The sequence below is a fragment of the Lissotriton vulgaris genome, chromosome 9 (assembly GCF_964263255.1).
Source record: "Lissotriton vulgaris chromosome 9, aLisVul1.2, whole genome shotgun sequence".
Lineage (NCBI taxonomy): Eukaryota > Metazoa > Chordata > Amphibia > Caudata > Salamandridae > Lissotriton > Lissotriton vulgaris.
Window position 1 is genome coordinate 223,589,171 of NC_141697.1, and position 23,861 is coordinate 223,613,031.

Sequence of the window (23,861 nt, forward strand, 5' to 3'; positions counted from 1 at the left end):
TGTGCTCAATCGATATTTGGATAGTTTTATGATAATTAGCAATTTCAATTTAGCCACGTTTTCATTTTTGATTCAACACTTTTACGAACACTGTAAATGTATTGGATGCCTAACCTTGTTGCAGTTTCAGCCTCTGTAATATGAAGCACAAGTGCTACAGGATTATTGGTATTCATAAATATGCAGCGGTAACTAAACCTTGCCTACAGGATCAGATGCATACTATCTGGGAGCAAAAGGGCCAATGCTTTAAGGAACTTGCTACAATGAGTGATCTAATGTGGGAAGCAGAGGAGCTATGGTCTCATCACTTGACAGAAATATGTTACATTTATGAGTTTCCCAGAATAGTCTCCATAATAGAAGGTCTATACTACATATAGAGGACAGGAGTATATAGAGGAACTGACTAAAAGAGGAGTGATTTTCAAGAAGAGATGAAAATCTTATCTTCGGGAAGGCAACAAGGAGTGCAGTAGAAATTTCTGTTCCAAAATGACATGGTGTTTTAGGCTAGAATTGGTGGCACAGAATTCAATGAAAGATTCCAAATACCCATAGGTAAATATTTCTATTTTAAATTCCAGCAGGAAAGATGGGATTCTTGTGAATATTAAGCCCTGATATTATAGTCTTCAAATAGGTAAGGGTAATCTTCTTTTCTGGGCTTGCCAATTAAATCCTATGTAGAGCGAAAAGGAATGATAGCTTTAAGGCCTGATCCATGCTAGACTGTAGGTAGGGAAATGGTAAAAGTGAAATTATGGTTAATACTTTTACCAGCATAGGTATAGGTAAGAACTGGTGCCATATAGACCTTATTTAGACTTGCACAATGCAGTCACCCTGGCTGACATTGCCTTTCTGCTTCTGTCTTACGTGTAAACTTTATTGCGTCACTTTATATCAGGCTGATACCATTGCCCAACTTCACTGTCAAAATTGTGCCACGCAGAGACCAGGATAATCTAGCAGGAACTTCCATGATGTGTTACATCTGTGAACAAAAATCACTGGGGATAGATTCTGTTGAGGCGATCAGAGGCAGGAATCTAGGTCAATATTATTAAATGTACAAAGCCTCTGACACCATAGATTGCACAGGTTATTTTTTGTTCAAGTCCTGTTTATTGACTGTGAACGCTATTTGTCTTAGCACGTTATTTTAGAGTTCAAAACAGGTACACATGGGGTGTGAACAACTCAGCTTGGAATATCTCCTTATGGCATAAAGTGCATTCACTATTTACAAAAACATGAAAAGACAATTGCAAAATTACAGTGAAAAAATAAATTCAACAATCGACAAAAAAGCAAAATACGTTAATGTGACAGCAAAATCCTATTTACAAGTGGAGTTTCAAGGTCCTACCATAAATCTAAGGGAAATTGTGTTGGTGTCCCAGGGGAATATTGTCAATTTATCCCTCAAAGGGGAACGTTAGTTATCCTGTATCTTGCCAGGGGCAATCATATCTTCAAAATTGTTAAATGCCTGGTTGTGAGATGCGCCTCTCACTATATGTCCCAAGTATCTGATTGGATCATATGGCTAATATTTCTCCTGGCAATCAAGTTGAGCCTACGCGTTTCGACCTGGATAGAAATCTTGACAGGATATGAGTTTTAAGGCAGGTCTTCATCAGGGCTCACAGAAGGTGTAGGGGATCGTCGTGTCACACCTAAGGGAGATTTATGAGGGGCATGTTTTAGTGGTTGAATATAGTACATAGGACCAATTACAGTAGTTATGGGTGATATTTACAAAACAGTGTGAGTGTTGGTTCTTAGGAATCACGTACCCGGGTGTGGAGAAATCGGTTCAGCATTCTTTGAGTGCTGGTGGGTATCAGGAGGCAGGGTTTCTCTCTAGCCGGAGTGGCTAGGTGTCCGCAGTCTTTAGTTACTGTGGAGGGAAATGGGAGGATGAGTTTGGAACTTCTTGTGAATCAATAGAGTCATGTAGGCTTGTCTGCATTTGTAGCCTATTGCGTGGTGCATGCGCTCTGTGTGGCTTGTTGCCGGTCTAACAAAGAGTTGCGCTGGATTAACGCTTTTATGCTTTGTTTTAGGTGGCCGGTGTATCTCGTACCTGGGGAAATCCGAAAGAATCTCTTAGTGCGCCTCAGCGTTGCCGTCGCGGGACGGGTTCAATGCACAGTGGAGGGGCAAGGGGTCATTCAATTACCGGCGTCTCCTCGTTGGCGTGTTGCTTCTCTCTACGCCACCTCTGTGAAGTGTTTACACGGCGTTCCGAAGACTGGAAGTCTTACGTGTTCTTTGCAGGTGAGAGCGGAGCTCTCATTGGCTGGTGCACCGATTTTGATGTTAGAGCTCTGCTGATTGGACGGAGTCTCCCGTCATGGGCACTTGCGCTTGTTGCTAGGCGATCGTGACGCTTGTTACTTCGCCGAAAGCTGCTGGCAACGTGCTGGGTTTAATATTGTGATTCACATAAAGTTGGATATTTCTGATAATTCATTAAGTCCGTGGTTGACTGTGTCTAAATACATAATTGTCTTTGCTTCTTGCTTGGACAAGTTATCAGCCACATTTTTCCCTTTCACTTGTTTCACCACAGTCCATTTCAGGTCGTCTGGTCCGTGCTGTTTTTCAATGCAGTGTGTGACCATTGGTGCATTTTCCTTTTTGCATCGGATTCTGGAGCGATGTTGAGATATTCTCGTTTTTACGGGCTGGCTGGTTTTTCCAACGTACGCAAGCCCGCACGGGCATATGGCACAGTAGATTACGTTGCAGGTATTACAATTTGTGAATACCTCGTGTTTGATTTGTTTCAGGCCATAGGAAAAGACTGTTCCTTCTATAGTGCTACTACAGGAAATGCAATTACCGCATTTATGGTGTCCTTTGACTGGCGGAAGGTGCAAGAGTGACTGAATTGAACTTTCTTGCCTTGGTAGTGTGGTGTCAGCTCTAACCAATTTGTTTCTTACACTCTCGTTTTTTTTGAGTGCGAAAATGGGTGGACCTTCAAATGGTTTTAGGCTTCGGACTGTGTTCCAATTTTTTGTGACTATTTTCTTTATTTCTGCGGTTGCTCCTGAGAAGGTTGTCACACAAACCATTGGTGTTTCTTCCTTATTTTTGTCTTTGGGAGTCAAAAGGGTATCTCTCGGGATGTACCATGCTCTCTTCATACTTCTCTTTAGTAGTTTCCTGGGATATCCTCTCTCGATCAATTTACATATCAACTCTTGGGCGTGGTGGAAGTAGTCATTTTTCTTTGTGCAATTTCTGCGCAGTCTCATGAATTGGCTGAATGGTAGGTTTTCACGGAGGTTGCGTTGGTGAAAACTCGAGAAATGTAAAAAAGTGTTGCGGTCCGTCTCTTTGGTATATAGAGTGGTATACATGTTGCCCTCCTCATGTTTGACCATTAAATCCAAGAAATTTATTTGTGATTTGTTAAATGTCAGAGTGAACTGGATGTTGGGGTTACGGTCGTTGAGCCAGACTGCAAAGTCCTTCAATGATGTTTCGTCACCTCGCCACAGCATGAAAACGTCGTCTATATAACGTCGCCAAACTTTTATATGTCCTTCATATGGATTGTTATTATAAATCCAAGTGTCTTCATATAAGGCCATGTACAATATAGCCATTTCCGGCGCGAAGGGACATCCCATGGCCGTCCCCATCGTTTGGAGATATTGTACGTTGTTGAATTTAAAGAAATTGAATTTCAAGCACATTTCCGCTAGTTTGATTAGGAAGTCTGTGGGGACATTATGTGGCCTTTCTCTCTTTTCCAGAAAAAATTCAAGTGCTTCTAAGCCGTCTTCTTGCGGAATGTTCGAATATAGGCTCACGATGTCCATGGTGACTAGAAATTCCATTGGTTCATCAAAGGGTTGGCCATCTAGAAAGTTTATCGCTTCCATCGTGTCCTTAATGTAGCTTGCAGTCTGGCCCACGAGGGGTTTTAAAAATGTGTCGACGTATTTGGCCGGTCTTTCCAGAATGGAGTTCACCCCCGATATGATCGGGCGGCCAGGGGGGTTCATAGGATCCTTATGAACTTTGGGTAGAATATACATCAAGGGCGTGCGTGGATTCTTGTTGATTAAATATTCTCCCTCTTTTTTGGATAGCCATCCTTCTTTTTTACCTTGATCGACCAGCATTTCTAGGCGATTTTTCAGTTTATCGTTCCAGTTGTCATTTGTTTTTTTATAATATTTTTCATCGGTGAGTTGCCGCAGCACTTCAGCTTCGTACATTTCTCGTGGGAGGATAACAATCCCCCCACCTTTATCCGCCGGCTTAATGATGAGACTTTTATTGTCTTGGAGTCCCTGTAGGGCGATTTTTTCATCCAGTGGCGGGCTTGGTCGTCTCTGTTGCTGGTGGAGGCGTCGGCGTCACTTGAGTTGGTTGATGCGGAGGAATCTTCTGAGAATGTTATAAATTGTCTTCTACTTCTGCCTCTGTATGTACGTAAGGCACTGGTGTTCTGTTGTTGTTTGTAGTAGTCCTTATCCAGATACGGGTAAGTTTTTTTCTCAGAATAGTTTGTGATATCTTTCAATAGTTTCTGCTTTTTGAAGTCTTCGGTTGTTTTCTGGAAGATTTGGTTTTCTTTTTCTAATTTGCTTAAAAGTGCCTGGGCGTTTTCAATTGCTGTGTTGTTCTTCAAAAAGCAGAAACTATTATAACATTCTCAGAAGATTCCTCCGCATCAACCAACTCAAGTGACGCCGACGCCTCCACCAGCAACAGAGACGACCAAGCCCGCCAATTTTACCAACAGGCACCTTTTTCCGACAGAGGCAGAGGCAGATCCCGTGGCCGACCGAGAGGCAACAGGTGGTTCAACCGCCCCAACAACCAATACCAAGGGGAGATCACAACGAGGAGACAAGTGTACCGTTGGTAGAACCATACCCAAACGCAGTCTTCAACCTGTCCAACCACACTTTGACAGATAACGAAAGAAGTGTGCTACAGAAAGGCCTCACATTCATTCCAACCGTCCGTCCAGATATCTGTCAAACAAAATTGGAACTCATACAACTTTTTCGAAAAATGAGGCTCAAGATATTCTTTGAAAATCAACCAGACCTAATGACCAGAAACTACTCCGGACTGAAAAATCCTTCAACCTTTTTTCCCAATTCCAGCCAGATGCCTGTAGAACTACTAACGTTCTAAAAGAACGTGTTACGTGACCTAGACACGTTAGACAAAAGAATGAGCAGAAAATATATAAAATGGAATCTAACACTGGATGAAAAAATCGCCCTACAGGGACTCCAAGACAATAAAAGTCTCATCATTAAGCCGGCGGATAAAGGTGGGGGGATTGTTATCCTCCCACGAGAAATGTACGAAGCTGAAGTGCTGCGGCAACTCACCGATGAAAAATATTATAAAAAAACAAATGACAACTGGAACGATAAACTGAAAAATCGCCTAGAAATGCTGGTCGATCAAGGTAAAAAAGAAGGATGGCTATCCAAAAAAGAGGGAGAATATTTAATCAACAAGAATCCACGCACGCCCTTGATGTATATTCTACCCAAAGTTCATAAGGATCCTATGAACCCCACTGGCCGCCCGATCATATCGGGGGTGAACTCCATTCTGGAAAGACCGGCCAAATACGTCGACACATTTTTAAAACCCCTCGTGGGCCAGACTGCAAGCTACATTAAGGACACGATGGAAGCGATAAACTTTCTAGATGGCCAACCCTTTGATGAACCAATGGAATTTCTAGTCACCATGGACATCGTGAGCCTATATTCGAACATTCCGCAAGAAGACGGCTTAGAAGCACTTGAATTTTTTCTGGAAAAGAGAGAAAGGCCACATAATGTCCCCACAGACTTCCTAATCAAACTAGCGGAAATGTGCTTGAAATTCAATTTCTTTAAATTCAACAACGTACAATATCTCCAAACGATGGGGACGGCCATGGGATGTCCCTTCGCGCCGGAAATGGCTATAATGTACATGGCCTTATATGAAGACACTTGGATTTATAATAACAATCCATATGAAGGACATATAAAAGTTTGGCGACGTTATATAGACGACGTTTTCATGCTGTGGCGAGGTGACGAAACATCATTGAAGGACTTTGCAGTCTGGCTCAACGACCGTAACCCCAACATCCAGTTCACTCTGACATTTAACAAATCACAAATAAATTTCTTGGATTTAATGGTCAAACATGAGGAGGGCAACATGTATACCACTCTATATACCAAAGAGACGGACCGCAACACTTTTTTACATTTCTCGAGTTTTCACCAACGCAACCTCCGTGAAAACCTACCATTCAGCCAATTCATGAGACTGCGCAGAAATTGCACAAAGAAAAATGACTACTTCCACCACGCCCAAGAGTTGATATGTAAATTGATCGAGAGAGGATATCCCAGGAAACTACTAAAGAGAAGTATGAAGAGAGCATGGTACATCCCGAGAGATACCCTTTTGACTCCCAAAGACAAAAATAAGGAAGAAACACCAATGGTTTGTGTGACAACCTTCTCAGGAGCAACCGCAGAAATAAAGAAAATAGTCACAAAAAATTGGAACACAGTCCGAAGCCTAAAACCATTTGAAGGTCCACCCATTTTCGCACTCAAAAAAAACGAGAGTGTAAGAAACAAATTGGTTAGAGCTGACACCACACTACCAAGGCAAGAAAGTTCAATTCAGTCACTCTTGCACCTTCCGCCAGTCAAAGGACACCATAAATGCGGTAATTGCATTTCCTGTAGTAGCACTATAGAAGGAACAGTCTTTTCCTATGGCCTGAAACAAATCAAACACGAGGTATTCACAAATTGTAATACCTGCAACGTAATCTACTGTGCCATATGCCCGTGCGGGCTTGCGTACGTTGGAAAAACCAGCCAGCCCGTAAAAACGAGAATATCTCAACATCGCTCCAGAATCCGATGCAAAAAGGAAAATGCACCAATGGTCACACACTGCATTGAAAAACAGCACGGACCAGACGACCTGAAATGGACTGTGGTGAAACAAGTGAAAGGGAAAAATGTGGCTGATAACTTGTCCAAGCAAGAAGCAAAGACAATTATGTATTTAGACACAGTCAACCACGGACTTAATGAATTATCAGAAATATCCAACTTTATGTGAATCACAATATTAAACCCAGCACGTTGCCGGCAGCTTTCGGCGAAGTAACAAGCGTCACGATCGCCTAGCAACAAGCGCAAGTGCCCATGACGGGAGACTCCGTCCAATCAGCAGAGCCCTAACATCAAAATCGGTGCACCAGCCAATGAGAGCTCCGCTCTCACCTGCAAAGAACACGTAAGACTTCCAGTCTTCGGAACGCCGTGTAAACACTTCACAGAGGTGGCGTAGAGAGAAGCAACACGCCAACGAGGAGACGCCGGTAATTGAATGACCCCTTGCCCCTCCACTGTGCATTGAACCCGTCCCGCGACGGCAACGCTGAGGCGCACTAAGAGATTCTTTCGGATTTCCCCAGGTACGAGATACACCGGCCACCTAAAACAAAGCATAAAAGCGTTAATCCAGCGCAACTCTTTGTTAGACCTGCAACAAGCCACACAGAGCGCATGCACCACGCAATAGGCTACAAATGCAGAAAAGCCTACAGGACTCTATTGATTCACAAGAAGTTCCAAACTCATCCTCCCATTTCCCTCCACAGTAACTAAAGACTGCGGACACCTAGCCACTCCGGCTAGAGAGAAACCCTGCCTCCTGATACCCACCAGCACTCAAAGAATGCTGAACCGATTTCTCCACACCCGGGTACGTGATTCCTAAGAACCAACACTCACACTGTTTTGTAAATATCACCCATAACTACTGTAATTGGTCCTATGTACTATATTCAACCACTAAAACATGCCCCTCATAAATCTCCCTTAGGTGTGACACGACGATCCCCTACACCTTCTGTGAGCCCTGATGAAGACCTGCCTTAAAACTCATATCCTGTCAAGATTTCTATCCAGGTCGAAACGCGTAGGCTCAACTTGATTGCCAGGAGAAATATTAGCCATATGATCCAATCAGATACTTGGGACATATAGTGAGAGGCGCATCTCACAACCAGGCATTTAACAATTTTGAAGATATGATTGCCCCTGGCAAGATACAGGATAACTAACGTTCCCCTTTGAGGGATAAATTGACAATATTCCCCTGGGACACCAACACAATTTCCCTTAGATTTATGGTAGGACCTTGAAACTCCACTTGTAAATAGGATTTTGCTGTCACATTAACGTATTTTGCTTTTTTGTCGATTGTTGAATTTATTTTTTCACTGTAATTTTGCAATTGTCTTTTCATGTTTTTGTAAATAGTGAATGCACTTTATGCCATAAGGAGATATTCCAAGCTGAGTTGTTCACACCCCATGTGTACCTGTTTTGAACTCTAAAATAACGTGCTAAGACAAATAGCGTTCACAGTCAATAAACAGGACTTGAACAAAAAATAACCTGTGCAATCTATGGTGTCAGAGGCTTTGTACATTTAATAATAGTGTTACATCTGTGGCTTTGGACATCAAGAGCCATCAGAGCTGTGTACGCTTTGTGTATAACCTGAAAGCAGCCATAGATAATCATACTTACAGACTACATAGTATCACAGTTAATGGTTATCCTGCAAGTTCTTCACCTCTGAGGAACTGGATTTGAAACCCCTGCATAATCCTTCAACTCCGTGGTTTGTTTAATCGGTAAGGCACATCAAGTTTTCACATTTTAATCATCTTTTTAGTGCAGAGTTAACGCCATACAAAATTGCCTGCCTAAAGCCTTTCAAGTTTTTATAAAAAATGTCAGTCATTCTAAATTCCCTTACTTCTCAACAACTCCTCTAGTGACAAATAAAATTACTTAGGACACTCATACTAAATATAGAGAACAGAAAGGATGGCAGATATGTTAAGTCGCATTACTGCAGCAAGGTTTTATGGAACATGAGGCAGGTGAACCATCACATCAGAGTACAGCTAGAGATCGAGTGGGCGAAATGAGCAGATCTTTATTTGGAATCTGGCTATAAATGTTATGTTAAATGGATTTATAAAGCGCAACGTTTACCCAAGGGTGTCCTGTCGTTAGCTCAGTGCAGCACTGGACAGAAGCAGGGGTATGGCGATGCCAGGCCTAGTTGTTGAATAGCCATATTTTCAGAGTCTTCCTAAAATTGATCAGATTAGAAGAGTAACGGACGTGGTAGGGAAGTTCATTCCAGGCAATGGCGGCAGTGCAGGTGATAAAGCTTCTGCCGCCCCAATTGGCTCGCTTAAATTTGGAGACTACGAGAGTCTTGGTTCCAAGAGAGCCAAGGGTTCTGTTTGGAATGTACCATTTGAATCTCTGCCTGAGACGAATTTTGGCACAGTCCTGTAGTTCCTTGAAGGCCATATGGAGAGCCTTGGATTTAATCTGATGCCTTATCGGGAGCCATTGGAGTTTTATATTTTCGATTTTTACTGACTTGAATTTAAGTCTGCCTGTCAGATGTCTGGCTGCAGCGTTTTGCAGCAATTGCAGTTTATTAAGGTGTTTCTACTGCATGTTGACATATAGTCCATTGCAGTAGTCAAGCTTTGATAAAATATGGGAGGTTACTACTATTTTTTGACATTCCCAGGGTAACGGGTATAGTATCTGCATTCACCTTATCCCCAAATGCGAGTCTGATGCCCATTAGGACTTCTATATTTTTAGCTTTTTAGCTTTTTTGACATGCATTGGTAAGGGCCCTATTACGTCTGGCCACCACGTAAGGGACCAGAAAGAGGTGTTATTTCGGAAGATGGTCACTTCTATTTTTCCAGAGTTCTACTTTAAACAATTGTCACTCATCCAGATACTTATTGCCAGCATACAGTCATGAAATTTGCAACCTGTTTCTCTTTCTTGGTTAGAGGATAAGAACACAACTATTTTTGTATCATCGGCATAGGATGTAAGAGAGAAGCAGAAGGATCTAATTAATTGCGCCAGTGATGACACATATACATTAAATAGAGTGGGACTCAGCGATGACCCCTGAGGGACACCGCAAAGAAGAGAAAAAAGGCTCAGAGACAAGGACTCAAAAGCTACTGATTTATTCCCTGACACAAAGTAACGCAACTAAGTCCAAGCTGTTTCTTGAACTCCATTCTCTGCCAAATCGGTCCATCAAAAGCTCATGATGGACTGTATCGAATGCGGCCCCTTGCATCTAGGGCCTCTGACCTCTTCAGTGGATTTATTATGAGTTGATTCTGTGCTATGGCCTCTCCTGAAGCCTTATTGCGTGGCATCTAATTACTGGTGATCATCAATGAACTGAGCTAGATGATTGTTCTAGTTTTGTCTGATTAGGCTTTTTCAATAAGGGAAAAATGGATGGTTTATTCCAAGCTTTAGGAAAATATCAGGCTTTTAACATGGAACTAAACAGTGAAGTAAGTATCTCAGCTATTGGGTCCATGGCCATTTTAATCACTGTTGCTGGACAGGGGACTGGGGAGAGCCTGATTTAACAGCTTAAATTAAGTCTGTGGTCTGTTTAGGTGGGAGCGTGGTGAATTTGGGGAAAGAAATCTGCTGCCTTTGAGGGCATGATATAGTTTGGGTTGTTTCTTTTCCTACTGGATGTTGGGCCTTACCTGTCGCCTCCTTTGTACATTTAACAGCGTGGAATTTTCATTCCAATTTATTCAGAAAAGATGAGGCAGTCTCATCACAAAGAGTTTAATTACTGGGAACCTTCGGTATGCAAGGAGATGCCAGTTTAGATATCGTCCTCGAAAGTTCTTTAGGGGAATTTTTTGCAACAGTTATTTGATTAGTATAGTAATCCACCTTCACTTTGACTAGTATGGATTTATACGCGGAGAGGCATTGTTTATATTTGTCCTTCACAGAGCTATTGTAGCTCTTTCTCCATAAGCGCTCCTAGTGCTTGCAGATACGTTTCTCTCCCTGAGTTCATCCGAATCCCAATGTGCGGTGGGTTGACCTCGTTTGTGTTGTATTTTTTTTTCTCGGGTGCAAGAAAGGTACACACTGAATGGAGCCAGTCCGTATAACAGTGGTTAATTCGATGTCATCTGGTAATGATGAGAGGAAGGCGGCGAGCTGTTTTTCAAATGCATCACGTTCAATTGTATTCCAAGCACAAGTTGTTAAGGACAATTGGGAAAGGAGGGGCTTGAACGTTTGAGTAGGATAATTCAAATATGACTGCTGAGTGATCCGACCATTTGAGTGGTAAGGACCCTGTATATTTTAGATAGGGGTGGTTAGAAAAAATGACATCCAGTGTGTGGCCAGCTTCATGAGTGGGGCTCCGTACTAGTTGTATGAGGCCTGTACTGTTATGACATCCATTAGGCCAGCCGAGTCGGAGTCCGTAGAAGACTTGGTGGAAGGTAAAGTCACCAAGCATAGTGAAATTATTTGTGCAAAGACTGCCGTTCAGTAAGGAGCCTAGGTTTGCAGTGAAGGCAATTTTAGGATCTGGAGCTCTGTAAAGTAGAATCCCCTTAAAATAAATCTGTTTGGAGCATTGAAAGCTAAAGGAAAGAGCTTTGCAGGTGGTAGCAGGTTCAGAGGCGAAGGTGGCTGTGAAGGGTTAATGCTAAATAACTGCCAAACCTCCTCCCATCTTTAGAGGTCCATTTACTATGTGACAGGCAAACCCTACAGGGATTTCCTCAACAATATCTGGGTCTGAGGCAGCATCGGACCATTTCTCTGTGACTTTCTATGAGCCCAGCAAACTCTGTGTTGTGCTTCACTTAAGACCTGGCATTTAAAAGAATGCAGCAGGTTTTTTTGCTGCTTCTTTTGGAAGTGCTTGTAAGACTAGTGGGCATAGTTAAATTTGCTCCTTTTAAGATTGAGGGCAGTCGAATCAAATCATTGACAAGTTGTTTGAAAGTGTCTAGGTGGAACGCGAAAGTCTGAACATAGGCAATTGGAGTTCTTAGCCTTGATGTCAATGGTGAATAGTCCCTTACTGGAGTACCGTGTATCGAATAAGTCATCGGGGGCTGTAGAGGCAGGGTGGCGAGTGCTGAGTGCAGTCCAAGCTCAGACGTGCTTGCCAGTGGCATGCGGATGCAGTGTCGCTCAGTTTAAATAGACCACCATGCAAAGACTGGTAGACGTGTCCAAATAGTGTTGATGAGTGCAACATTTCAAATCAGATGGGCAAAGAAATGGGCAGTGCAAACCGGGCACCAGCAACCCCTGTCGCAGGCTCCCCTGATCGAAAGTCTTACTGGTAACGTAAAACTAATTAAATCAAGAAGAGTAGAAGTGATCAAAACATAAAACCAATAAAAATACTGAAACTGAACCCTTTCCAGTATGGCCCCCTCGTAGTAGGAGCCAAGCACCTCCCATATGCTCATAATGCGCAGTACAAGGAAATCAGATCAAGTCACTGAAGCAGGTCAGTGACCCTGCTTCCATCCATTACAGCTGTATATATCTAAGAGTTACATAAATCACATTATCGAAATAATCCATCATGTCATGGTTCAACATTTGTCTAACTGTTTTGTTTTTAAAACTAAAAGTTTACAGTGTATATTGCCTTATGTGGGAAAAAGCGCATGACTTACTTATATATTTGAATTTGCAACTAAAAGCTATTGTTTTGCAATGTTTAGGGTTTACAGGGCCCACGGCGAGTTTACAGCAAATTAACACCTTTGACTCCATTTCAAGCAATACCCTTCCTGAAGATTCAGTCGTGATTGTTGGAAAAGGTATTCATTTTTACACATTTCTCTGTTTTAATTTTCTGAAAATTTAAGTTTATGCAAAATTAAAAGTATTGCACCATTTCATGCAACTGTGATCATATTTTTGTCATTTCTGCTATTGTAATCTCTTCTTTCCATCACTTCACACAGTAGTCTAATTTTGCGTTTCTGTCTGATTCATAGGTGTTAGTAAAATGTTAGATTCTACGGGCATTTTGCCAGTGTTACTACAAATCCAGAAATCTCATCAAACACATTCATGGTGTTTTTCTTACAGATACCCTAAATATAGTCGAGTAAAAGGGTTTTTATTAAAAATTATGATAGATTTATTTCTCTCCAGTACACCAAACGGAGTAAAGTATAGTGGAACTTGCATGTTTTCTTTGTATTTATTTATTTATTTATTTATTTGTATAGCGCAACTAATACCCTGAGGCGTCTAGGCACTTGACATCCAACCGCATGACATCACTGAGATTCTGTAAAGGCTTGTGTCTAAATATGAAAAATTATACAGTAAATAATAAGGCCTTTAAACCTTTCCTGATGGAAAGCAAGACTGCAAATGTTTAAGCTTGATAGGCAGACTATTCCACAGTCTGGTTGTGATATATATAAAGCTTTTACCGCCTCAGTTCGAGAGTCTCGGTTTGGAGACCTCCACCAACTTGTGTGAAGAGGACCGAAGATTTCTGGACGGGGTATACCAGCGGAAGCAGTCAATCAGATAATCAGGGCCATGTTTATGCAGGCCTTAAAAGCGATGCAGAGGGCCTTGAAATTGATCAGTTTTTCCGTTGTGTAAATTCAGAAGCTGCATATGGTTCTAGGGCAATAGAAAAGCAAAAAACCTACCCGATAGACGAACACTGCCAATGAATTCTGCATCCATGTAGAGAATTATGCACTCCACTGTTGTTATACTGCCCCTTACATTTCCTTATTACAGTAAAAATATAATTGTATCCACAGGTTAGTATACAGACTTACAATGAGACACACATGCAGTGCATAAAAGACAAAAAAAGGGCTTACCCACTATTCCTCAAAATAGTCACTGGTGTGAAGCTCAAGCTTTTCTTGCATTTTTATACTTGAAAACCTATCAAGTCAAATTGAATGTACTCGTATCATTTGTAGTTTGAAAAACTATAGTTCATTCTGAGGGCTAATCAAAAGTGAAGTTGCATGTGCGATGTTATGTTATGTTATGTTATGTTATGTTAATAACATTTATTAGGCGCAACAGCTGCCCCAGCGAAGGGGCGTCCTGGCGCCTGATCATATGCAACAACACAACAGATCAGAGCTGACAGAGGGGGATATTAGCCTACAGAGATGAACAAGTGGGTTTTGATGGCCCTTCTAAAAAGGGTCAAGCTGTTGAGGGCCCGAATGTGAACAGGAAGGGAATTCCATAAGTCTGCCGCCAGCACGCGGAAGGAACGTCCTCCCATCCTGCTAAGCCTGAACCTAGGCTTGTTCGCCAGATACTGGGCTTCGGATCTGAGGGATCGCGTGGGGACATAAGAAGAAATAAGGCCTGTCAAGGCCGGAGGAGAAGAAAGCTTTAAGATCTTAAATGCCAGACAGAGAACCTTGAATTTGATTCTCTGTCTGACCGGAAGCCAGTGCAGAGAGGCCAAGACAGGAGAGACAGAACATCGTCTCGGAAGACCTACAATGGCCCGTGCAGCAGCATTCTGCACCCTCTGGAGCCTCGTCGCCTCAGCCTGATTGACTCCAAGGAGCAAGGCACTCCCGTAGTCTATCCGTGAGAGGATAGAGGCCTGAACCACCAGTTGACGTGTGGGAGGGTCGAAAAATTTGAGAACTGGTCTAAGTCCTCGCAGAATGCCATAGCAGGTGGCTGCTGTCTTCTTTGTATGGCTGGCAAAGGAAAGGTTAGAATCCAGCCATACCCCCAGATTTTTTACTTCGTCCACTGGAATAGGCATCGCCCCCAGTTCGAGAGGCCACCACTGGTCTCCCCAGAGTTCCGCCTGCTTCCCCACAATCAGGACCTCGGTCTTTTTAGCATTAAGCTGTAAGCAGTTGTTACGCATCCAGCTAGCCACAGCTATCAGTCCTGCCCGGAATCTGGGCGCAGTCACCTCAGGGTCCCCACTGAGTGTCACCGCCAGCTGCGTGTCGTCGGCATACGATGTCATCGTAAGGCCATATTGCCTGACGACAGCAGCCAGCGGTTTCACATACAAATTGAATAATGTGGGGCTGAGGGCAGAGCCCTGAGGGACTCCCAGTTCCAGAGAATGGCACGAGGACTGGCCAGGTGGAATGGCTACTTTAAAAGACCGGTCCGAGAGGAATGAGCGGAACCACTTAAGAGCCTTCCCGACAATCCCCACTTCCTCCAGACGCCGCAGCAAAATGTCATGAGACACCGTGTCGAACGCGGCGCTCAGGTCTAACAATAGGAGCGCCGCGGTCTGCCCCGCGTCTAGCACTGATCGCAAGTGCTCAATCATAAAGAGCAAAGCCGTTTCAGTGCTATGTTGAGCACGAAACCCATTTTGAGTCTCGTCAAGGATGTTGTTACGCGAGAGGTGGGCAGACAGACTGGTATTCACGTGTGCCTCCGTGACCTTGGCGGTCCAAGGCAGGAGGGAGATGGGCCGGTAATTCTCCGGGAGCAGGGGGTCAGAATTCGGTTTCTTCAAGATGGGTTTGACCACAGCCTGTTTCCAGGGTAACGGCACCACGCCCTCTCTGAGGGAAAGATTGATTAGCTCCATAATAGGCTCACGACAGAGAGGCGGGAGAGAGGCGAAAAACTCCGGTTTCAGAGGATCTGAGGGAGAGCCAGATTTAATTTTAAGGCTCAGAGTATCGAATACCTCATTGGACATACTCGGCAGGATTGACAGAGTTTCAGGCACCAAGACCTCTACTTCGCTAGGAGCATCCCCGGGGGCAGCTGGTACGAATCCTCGGTAGATTTTCTGTACTTTCTCCACGAAAAAGGATGCCAAGCTTTCGCAGTGCGAGTCCGTACAGATTTCTTGCGAGGTGGCCCGTTTCCCCATCAGGTCTTTAAGTACCTTGAAGATCAACTTAGTGTGGTTGGGGCTGTTGGAAAACTCAGCTGCGTAATAGGCGGCCCGGGTTTGGCAAATAGCTCTGTGGTAGGACTTAAGCTGGGCAAAATAAAGTGATTTTAACGTGGGATCGAAAGCTTTTCTCCACGCCCTCTCAGCTTGCCGGCAGGTTCTCTTAAGCTCGGCAAGCGCCTCATTATACCAAGGGCTACGATTTTTCGCATGACATTTTGCCCAACGCATCAGTATAAGAGAATCGAGGGCAGTAAGAACCCAGTTGCAGAATTGTTCATAACCCTGTTCTGCATTCTGCAGTTTGTCCAGGGGTTGAGCCTCCAATAACCTGACAAACTCCTCCAGCTTAAGTTCTGGAAAGGAATATGACTGGAAAATCATTGCGAACAGGTATGGACATTTTGAGATGCAAAGATTTATAGTTTTTATAAGTAGACACTTACAACAATTTTCAGTGGTGGCAATGTTATCCTACGGAGGAAAAACAAACACTGCATACAAGTTCTTTACAACGACTTATGAGAACAATCCCCTGGACTTAAGGTGAGTATGGGGCAGGGTCCAAGACAGCACCAACAGGTCACCTCGGGCAGCACTGGGACGGCAGGGTGCAGAGTTGCAATACAGCATTGGGTGCCCATTTGAAGTCAGTGGGGTTAGGTCCGGTCATGAAGATGGTGCCTGTAAGGCCGAGGGGGCTAGTCCGACTGAACCAACAAGGGGGCTCATGTCTGGTGATGCTCGGGGAAGTGGGGATACCTTTGGTCCTCTTCTCCTCGGGCCGAGCAGCCTGGTGAAGAGGTGCCCTAAGGCTTCGGGTTTTTGTCGCAAGAGACACTTGTGGTAGAGGGGGCCAGCACAAAGAGGCTGCATGCGACATTGGGAATTCCACAGCTGCGAAATCCTAGGTGGGCTTTGAGTCTGGAGGGTCTGGGAACCACGCTGGCACTGCTGGCCCACTTCAAATTGGGCTATAGGACACTGGTGCAATTGTGATCTCTGTTGTCAAGTTTTTGGCGGTCTGGAGTTCTCAGTTATTCTGGGGTACCTGCAGGATGCTGGGAAAAACATATATAAACACAGTAATGTGTGGGAATAAATTCAAGGATCACTATAATAGAGTAAACATAATTTGATCTCTATTGCTGGGTGTCACTAACCAAACCAACGTATATTTGTTTAATTCTGGAATCATGAGCAAATACCAATTCCAATTATCAGATGTTATTTATCAGGCAAACAAACATTCAATGCATTAAACAAAGCATCACAACATATAAAATGTACAAACTTATTTTCTCTTCCACACTAAATCACTTTTTAAATATATGTGGCTCCAATATTTAGTAATCCATATCAGTCCATACAGAAGGTAGTCCAATACTGATGCACACAAGAGGGAGCAACACAGCCCTCAAACATCCATGGTGTGTATATCCGAATCATATCTACACTGATCGGGCTACTCCCTCCCATCTATTCGGGCCACTACAGGACAAGGGAAGAAAAAAAAGAACATCGACCGTCACGCAGTGAAGCTCCGACTGTGTGGGAGACTGCAGCTGACTTCCCTGTCACCATCCTACGGGTCGTACGTATAAATCAGTGCGCGTAGTAAATCAGAAGCCAGAGGTGCAGCAGATTTGCCTCTGGGAAATAGGCTCAGGCTGTACGCTGCACATTAATAAGCTGGCCTTCGCACACAAAACTTAAAGGCACTCTTCACTGATACCACTGCTCACATCCTAGAACGGTGCTCGCCGCAGTAAATAAATCTGGGCATGTAAAAGAGCATCCGGAGGAGCGACCTCTTCACAAAAATAGAAGTTCTAATAAGTGCAGGATGCAGGGAAGCAGTGAAGGCCTCCCAAGCTTTTGGAGGCACATAAATATGCGGGACAATCGATCTTTGGCGCAATTATCGAGGACAGCAGACCGGCTGGGTGCCAAGTCAGTTGCTGGTCTTCTGTTTTTGCTTCTTGTGGCTGTTCATCGTCCGTGTTCTTTCAGGTCGGCAGGGTCTGCTTTTATGGTGCCAGGAGCTTCCATAAATACTAAATTTAGGGGCATTAGGTATGTGCAGAGGAGCAGCCAATGGGCTACTTTTCCCTGGGGTCACTACGCCTCCTATATTCCTACAGGAAGTGGGTTATGACCACTTCCTGTGGGAAGTGGGCATAACCCTGTCCTAGAGTTCCTAATTCTGCCATCACAAAGATGGCAGACTCTGAAATTTCGTGTCCACATCAAGTTAGCCCACCCTAGGGGGTAGAACTAGCCTGAGGATGAACACGCCTCTCTGGCTACTAATTTTCCTGCCGGTCCAGGTACCAAATGGGCTCTGGTCATGGGGTGTGGCATTCCTGTAAGGGAAGCTAGATTCGCATACCAAAGGTGATGGGCTCTTTGAAGCCCTCTGCCCTGGAATACAAATCTAGAGGTCATCCTGCTGTAAGAGGGGGGGGGGGGGGGGGGAGACCTCCTTAGAGTGTTGGCTCTTACCTCTGGAGGTCAAACTTGTCTGTGGTGGTAGGCTGGTCGGGACCAGTCAGCCAGCACACTAGTAGTACGTAGGCATTCAAGGGGCACATCTAAGGTGCGCTCTGGGTGCATGTCAAGAGGCCCTAGAGGAGTGTATGAAGGGTGACTCAGCCTAGATGGCTGTGGTTTTGTAAAACACATGTCTGAGAATAAATCTATTTCATCAGCGGACGACTGCCATGAATTTCAGCCATGCCAGTCATAAACTCTCTTTTAATATGAACTCCTTTTTAATAGAGAACGGAAAGTGCTTTTAAGCTTTTTTGTATGAATTGCATGTTTTAATAAATCCATCACTGGAATCCGTGTGGGTTCATTAATACAAGATGTTTGATACCATACATCTTTGGTTTCAGTGAAGCCATCATGTAGCTAGGGAACTCGTTTTTACCAGTGTCCAGCACATTTACTTAAAAAATGTCTTCTCTGGTCACTTGAACTGGCAGTAATTGAACTTTCCAGCACAGGGGTACATCTTCTCTTGCAGATATACCCACCAATGCAGTGTAGTGCACCCTACTGTTGGGCTGTAAGGCCTTCTGTAGGAGAGGCTTACATATACTGCATGCAGTGTCTGTAAGCATGGCACACAGGGCTGTGTGCCATTTTGTGTTGTCATTCTTATCTGCACCAAGTCATGCAGCCTGCAATGGCGGTCTGCATGGGTTGGCACAATAGATGCTGCAGCCCCTAAGTAGCCTCTTTGGTATCCATGCCCTAGGTACCTGGGTACCATTTACTAGGGACTCACAGTGGTGCCAAAGGTAATGCCAATTGGGGGAAAAATTGTACAGTTTTGGGTAAGAGATTTGGCACTGGGGACCTGGATAGCAGGAACCCAGTGCACTTCCATTCATAATTGCATAGAATACCAGGCAAAAAGTGGGGCTGACCGTGCCAAAAAGGGTCACTTTCCTACACTTGCACTGTCTGATGTGAGGTTGATTGTGAGCGCTGTAATGGGAGCCCAAGTACCAGGAGCTGGTGGAGGACAGTGCCTCTGAGTCAAAAGACGTACAGAAACCTATGATGAAGATATATTAGTGAACTGGATGCAAGAGTTCTTGCATCCAGATCTGCCTCAAAACATTCCGCCGCCATCGCTGATCTCCTCTTAACGCTGGACCTTGACCTAATCATCCTGACTGAAACCTGGCTAACTGAATCCTCGTCACCTATAATGGACATTCTGGTTCCTCCCAACTACCACATCATTAGACTCGACAGGTCAGGCAAAATAGGTGGTGGAATCGCATGCATCTACAGAAACAACCTCTCTGTTCTGAAAGTCAATCCCGCCTCCCTACCAGCCCCAACATCCTGTGAATACATCTGCCTCGACATTATTAGTGAGGGCAAACCAATATGCTCTCTTCACAGCATTTACCACCCACCCAGGGACAACCTCACCTTTTCCCAACAGATCATGGATATGATCTCAACCAATTCCGGACGGCAGCTCACCCAAATATACCTTGGCGACTTCAACCTCCACTGGAACGATCGCAATGACGCGGTGGTAAATAGTCTTAAAAATTTCCTCAATGCCCTTGACCTCACCCAAATATGCAACAGCCCGACCCACGAGAAAGGTTCTATCCTCGACCTTATCATCTCCAAAGAGGACTCTATCCAACTCGAATCCATCCAACCCTGTGAGTGGTCAGATCACCATATTGTCACATTCTTCATCAATGAAAAAGTTAAATTTAACCCGGTTCAATCCTTCAAGCCCAAAGTCTGGAAAAGAGACCTGAAAAAACTCAACCCCAGCTCTCTGCCTCCTAACAGCTGTAACCTCCTACTCCCACCGACCGGCGCCACGGACGTTCAATCCCTGACTGACCACTATCTCAACGCTATGACCTCAATAATTAATGATGCTGCACCCATGAAGCTAAAAAGAGTCTCTACTAAAATCTCCAATCCATGGTACGACGGGAGTCTCAATGAGGATAGACGAGACGTGGGAATGGCAGAGCGCACCTGGAGATCAGCGCCCTCTGCACTGCACCTAAAAACTCTGAAGAAAAAGAGAAACGCCTATTTCAGGAAAATAAAACGCTCAAAATCAGATTTCTTCAGCCTCCAGCTCGACCAAGCAAAAAACTGTCCGAAAAATCAGAACACAATCCAAGGAACAACCCCAACCACTCAGCACTGTACGCGAAGCACCCTCCTGTGAAGACTTCTCCGCTTTCTTTATCCAAAAAACTGACAACATAAAGAGCGATCTCATTGACACAAGCCTCTACTCCAAACCCCCACTGCATAGCACCCACTCAACCAAAAAACAATGCTACATGGTCAACCTTTGGCACCTACTCTGAAGAAGAAATTGGCTCTCTTAAACAAGGAACCATACCTGACACCCTACAAGTCACACCCTTACTAAAGAAACCTACAGCCGACCCCTCTGATCTGAACAATTACCGTCCCATTACCAATATTCCCACTCTCACCAAACTGCTGGAAAAATGCTCACAACTACAATTGACTAAACACATTGAACAGTTCGATCTCCTCAACCCTCATCAATCAGGCTTCCGAGCAGGACACAGTACAGAAACTGCTATGACTCATATAATTGACGACGCACTTCAAATGCTAGACCAAAACGACACCTGCCTCCTCATCCTTCTTGATCTCTCTTCAGCATTCGACACCGTTAAACATGAGAATCTACTCAAACTACTAAACACAAGAATGGGTTTATCTGGAACTGTTCTCAAGTGGTTCACTTCCTTTCTACACAACAGGTCGCAGAAATTCAAGAGCAACAACCTGATGTCCTCGCCAATACCTGTAACGCTAGGCATCCCCCATGGATCCTCCTTATCCCCGACTCTGTTCAACGTAGTTATGGAACCTCTCACCACCTTGCTACAAGCATCCAAAGTACACTTTCACATGTACGCCGATGACACCCAACTTTATCTCAAATTACAATCCCCCAAAGACATTCTGCTCCTGAACTCAAAGATCAGAAGCACCCAATCCTGGCTTGCCGATAATCATCTCAAACTCAATGCTCTGAAAACAGAGTTCCTCCTGATCTCACCTCCAGCGAAGATCTCCACCACTCAAATTTGGCTTAAACACCTAACCGCACTCAATGTCCAACCCACCATCGTGGACTCAGCAAAATCTTTAGGCATAACACTCGACACCAATCTCAACATGCAGCAACATATCAGCAAGGCAACTAAGGGAGCGAACTTCCAAATCAATACCCTGAGGAAACTTAAACCCTTCCTCCCAGCCAAAGACTTCCAAACCGCAGTACAAGCACTAGTCATCCCTCGAATTGAATATGGCAGCATCGCCCTCTGCGGACTCCCCCTAACTACTACTGCACCCCTAAGAGCTTCTCTAAACGCTGCAGCGAGACTCATCACTGGGTCAAAAAAGCACTCTCACATTTCCCCTGACTTGAAATCCCTGAACTGGCTGCCTTTTGAAGCCAGAATACATCTGAAAATCGCCTGCTTGACACACAAGGCGGTACACCTGAACTCACCCGGCTACCTCACTCAGAAGCTGACAATCTCTGGCGGCGCCAGAAACACTAGAGGCACAAACAATCTTCTGCTGAAACCTCGAAGATTCCGGAAGGAAAAAACCTATAAACGCTCCTTCTCAGGAATGGCACCCAGGATCTGGAACTCACTCCCTCCCGAAACCAGGCTCATCTCTTCCACAACACTCTTTAAGAAAGAAGTAAAAGCTACCCTCATGGCTAAATACACCTGAACTATTATTCCGGACTCTTTAAAGACCCTGCACCGATCTGTACGACTTGTTTGACCCCATTGCTTATTTGTATTACTTGTATTATTGATTTACATGATTGGCTTTGCCCCCACCTATTTGTACTGTTAGCTTCACTGACTTACCTGTTTGACTATGCTCCCTCATGTACCCCTTCTTTGTAAAGCGCTCTGATATCTGCAAAGATCTTGTCCGCGCTATATAAAACGCTCAAAATAAAATAAAAGACCAGAACCAGAGTACTGTCTCTCAAAGCAGAAATGGCTCATGGCCAGGTGCTAGCAGATCTCTGTTGTTCATCTTTCAGCTGTTCATAATGCCGAAGCTGACTCACTCAGCAGGATTTTCCCCCAACAAAAACATAAGTGGGTCATAAACAACAAAGTGCTTTGCTTCACCTTCAAAGAAAGCATGGAGTTAACTGCAAATAGATTTGTTTGCAGGCACAGAAAACAGGGAATGCCCAGAGATCAACTCCTGGTACTACCAACCAGTAACCAAAGGGAAGTCTCGTTTCCTGGAAGGTGTACCTAGTTAATGCCCTTTTGAATAACTGGTGAGCAAAGGTTATGTATGCAGTTCTGCCGGATTTCCCAGATTTCTTCTTCTGAACAAGGATAATCCGCAGATCATTAGTGGACCAAAGCTATTGTAGTTTAATGTTCTTCATCTCTCAGAGAAACACATATGCCGCTTCTATGCCTAGCAGATCCACAAATACTGAGGCCAGATTTTGCACTCTTTCGTAACGTTTTTGTATTTGGCGGCATGGCTATTAACTGAACCGCTAAATCTTCCTCAAGACTATATTGGTATTTTAATGGAAGACAAACGTCCATCACTGGAGTTTCTAAAGTGAAAGAGGTTCTGCGTTTGGAGTATTGAGATAGGAAAAGTACCTACTAAACCTCAGGAAGAATAGTACCTACTTATTCTATTTAGCCACTTAAGGCTTGCAGTTCTCTTCACTAAAGCTAAATCTAAATGCTTTTACAACATACAGGAAATGTCCCCGACCGACGTTTTTCTTCAAGGGTCCTTCTTTATTAAAAACTTCCTGGATGCCATTAAAAAGGTATTCACACCAGTTCTTTTGGAGCTCATTGTAGTTCTTTCTAAGCAATTTGGTCCTCCATTCGAACCTATACTTAGGGCCTCTTTGCATAAGACTTCATGAATGTCTGCTTTCTTAGTGACAATCATTTTCACACACATGATTAGTAAAATTCAGGCCTCCTATTCTCGTAAGCCTTTGGCAGTCTCCCAAAGGGCCAAGATGGCCATGAGGGCAAATCCTAAAATTTCTTCCTAAGGTGGGATCAGAGTCTCATGGTAATTGGGCTTTTTCTCTGTCTACAGAGAAAAAGCCAGCTGAAAGGTCCTCACATGCTTTAGATGTTAGGGAACTTTTATCTGATAAAATGCAAGACATCCACAGGTCTTACTCTGTAAATAATGCACCTGGTCAGACAGGCTTTTCCTGTGTTTGTCTCTTTTATCCAAAGGTGTGAACCGCTTCTCCCATTTAATGAAGCCCTTACAGACATCCTGTTTGGTACTTGCTTCAAGCCCAACACAGGGGCTCCTGTGAACAGGATGATTGCCCGCCACCCCTGCCCCTCCCCAGGGGACCCCAACGTCCTCCCTCAACACCCTACCCCGGAGAGCTTGGTGGTCTAAACCTTTACTTCCCATTTAAATCC

General features: G+C 44.1%; 1 protein-coding gene across 1 annotated transcript in view; it reads left to right on the forward strand.

Moving 5' to 3' along the window:
• Positions 1-23,861, forward strand: part of TOGARAM1 (TOG array regulator of axonemal microtubules 1) — an 871,068-nt gene that overhangs the window by 381,039 nt on the left and 466,168 nt on the right. Inside the window, exon 9 of the mRNA XM_086937344.1 lies at positions 12,674-12,772. Within this exon, the coding sequence (XP_086793470.1) occupies positions 12,674-12,772 (99 nt within the window). The remainder of the gene's footprint in view (positions 1-12,673; positions 12,773-23,861) is intronic.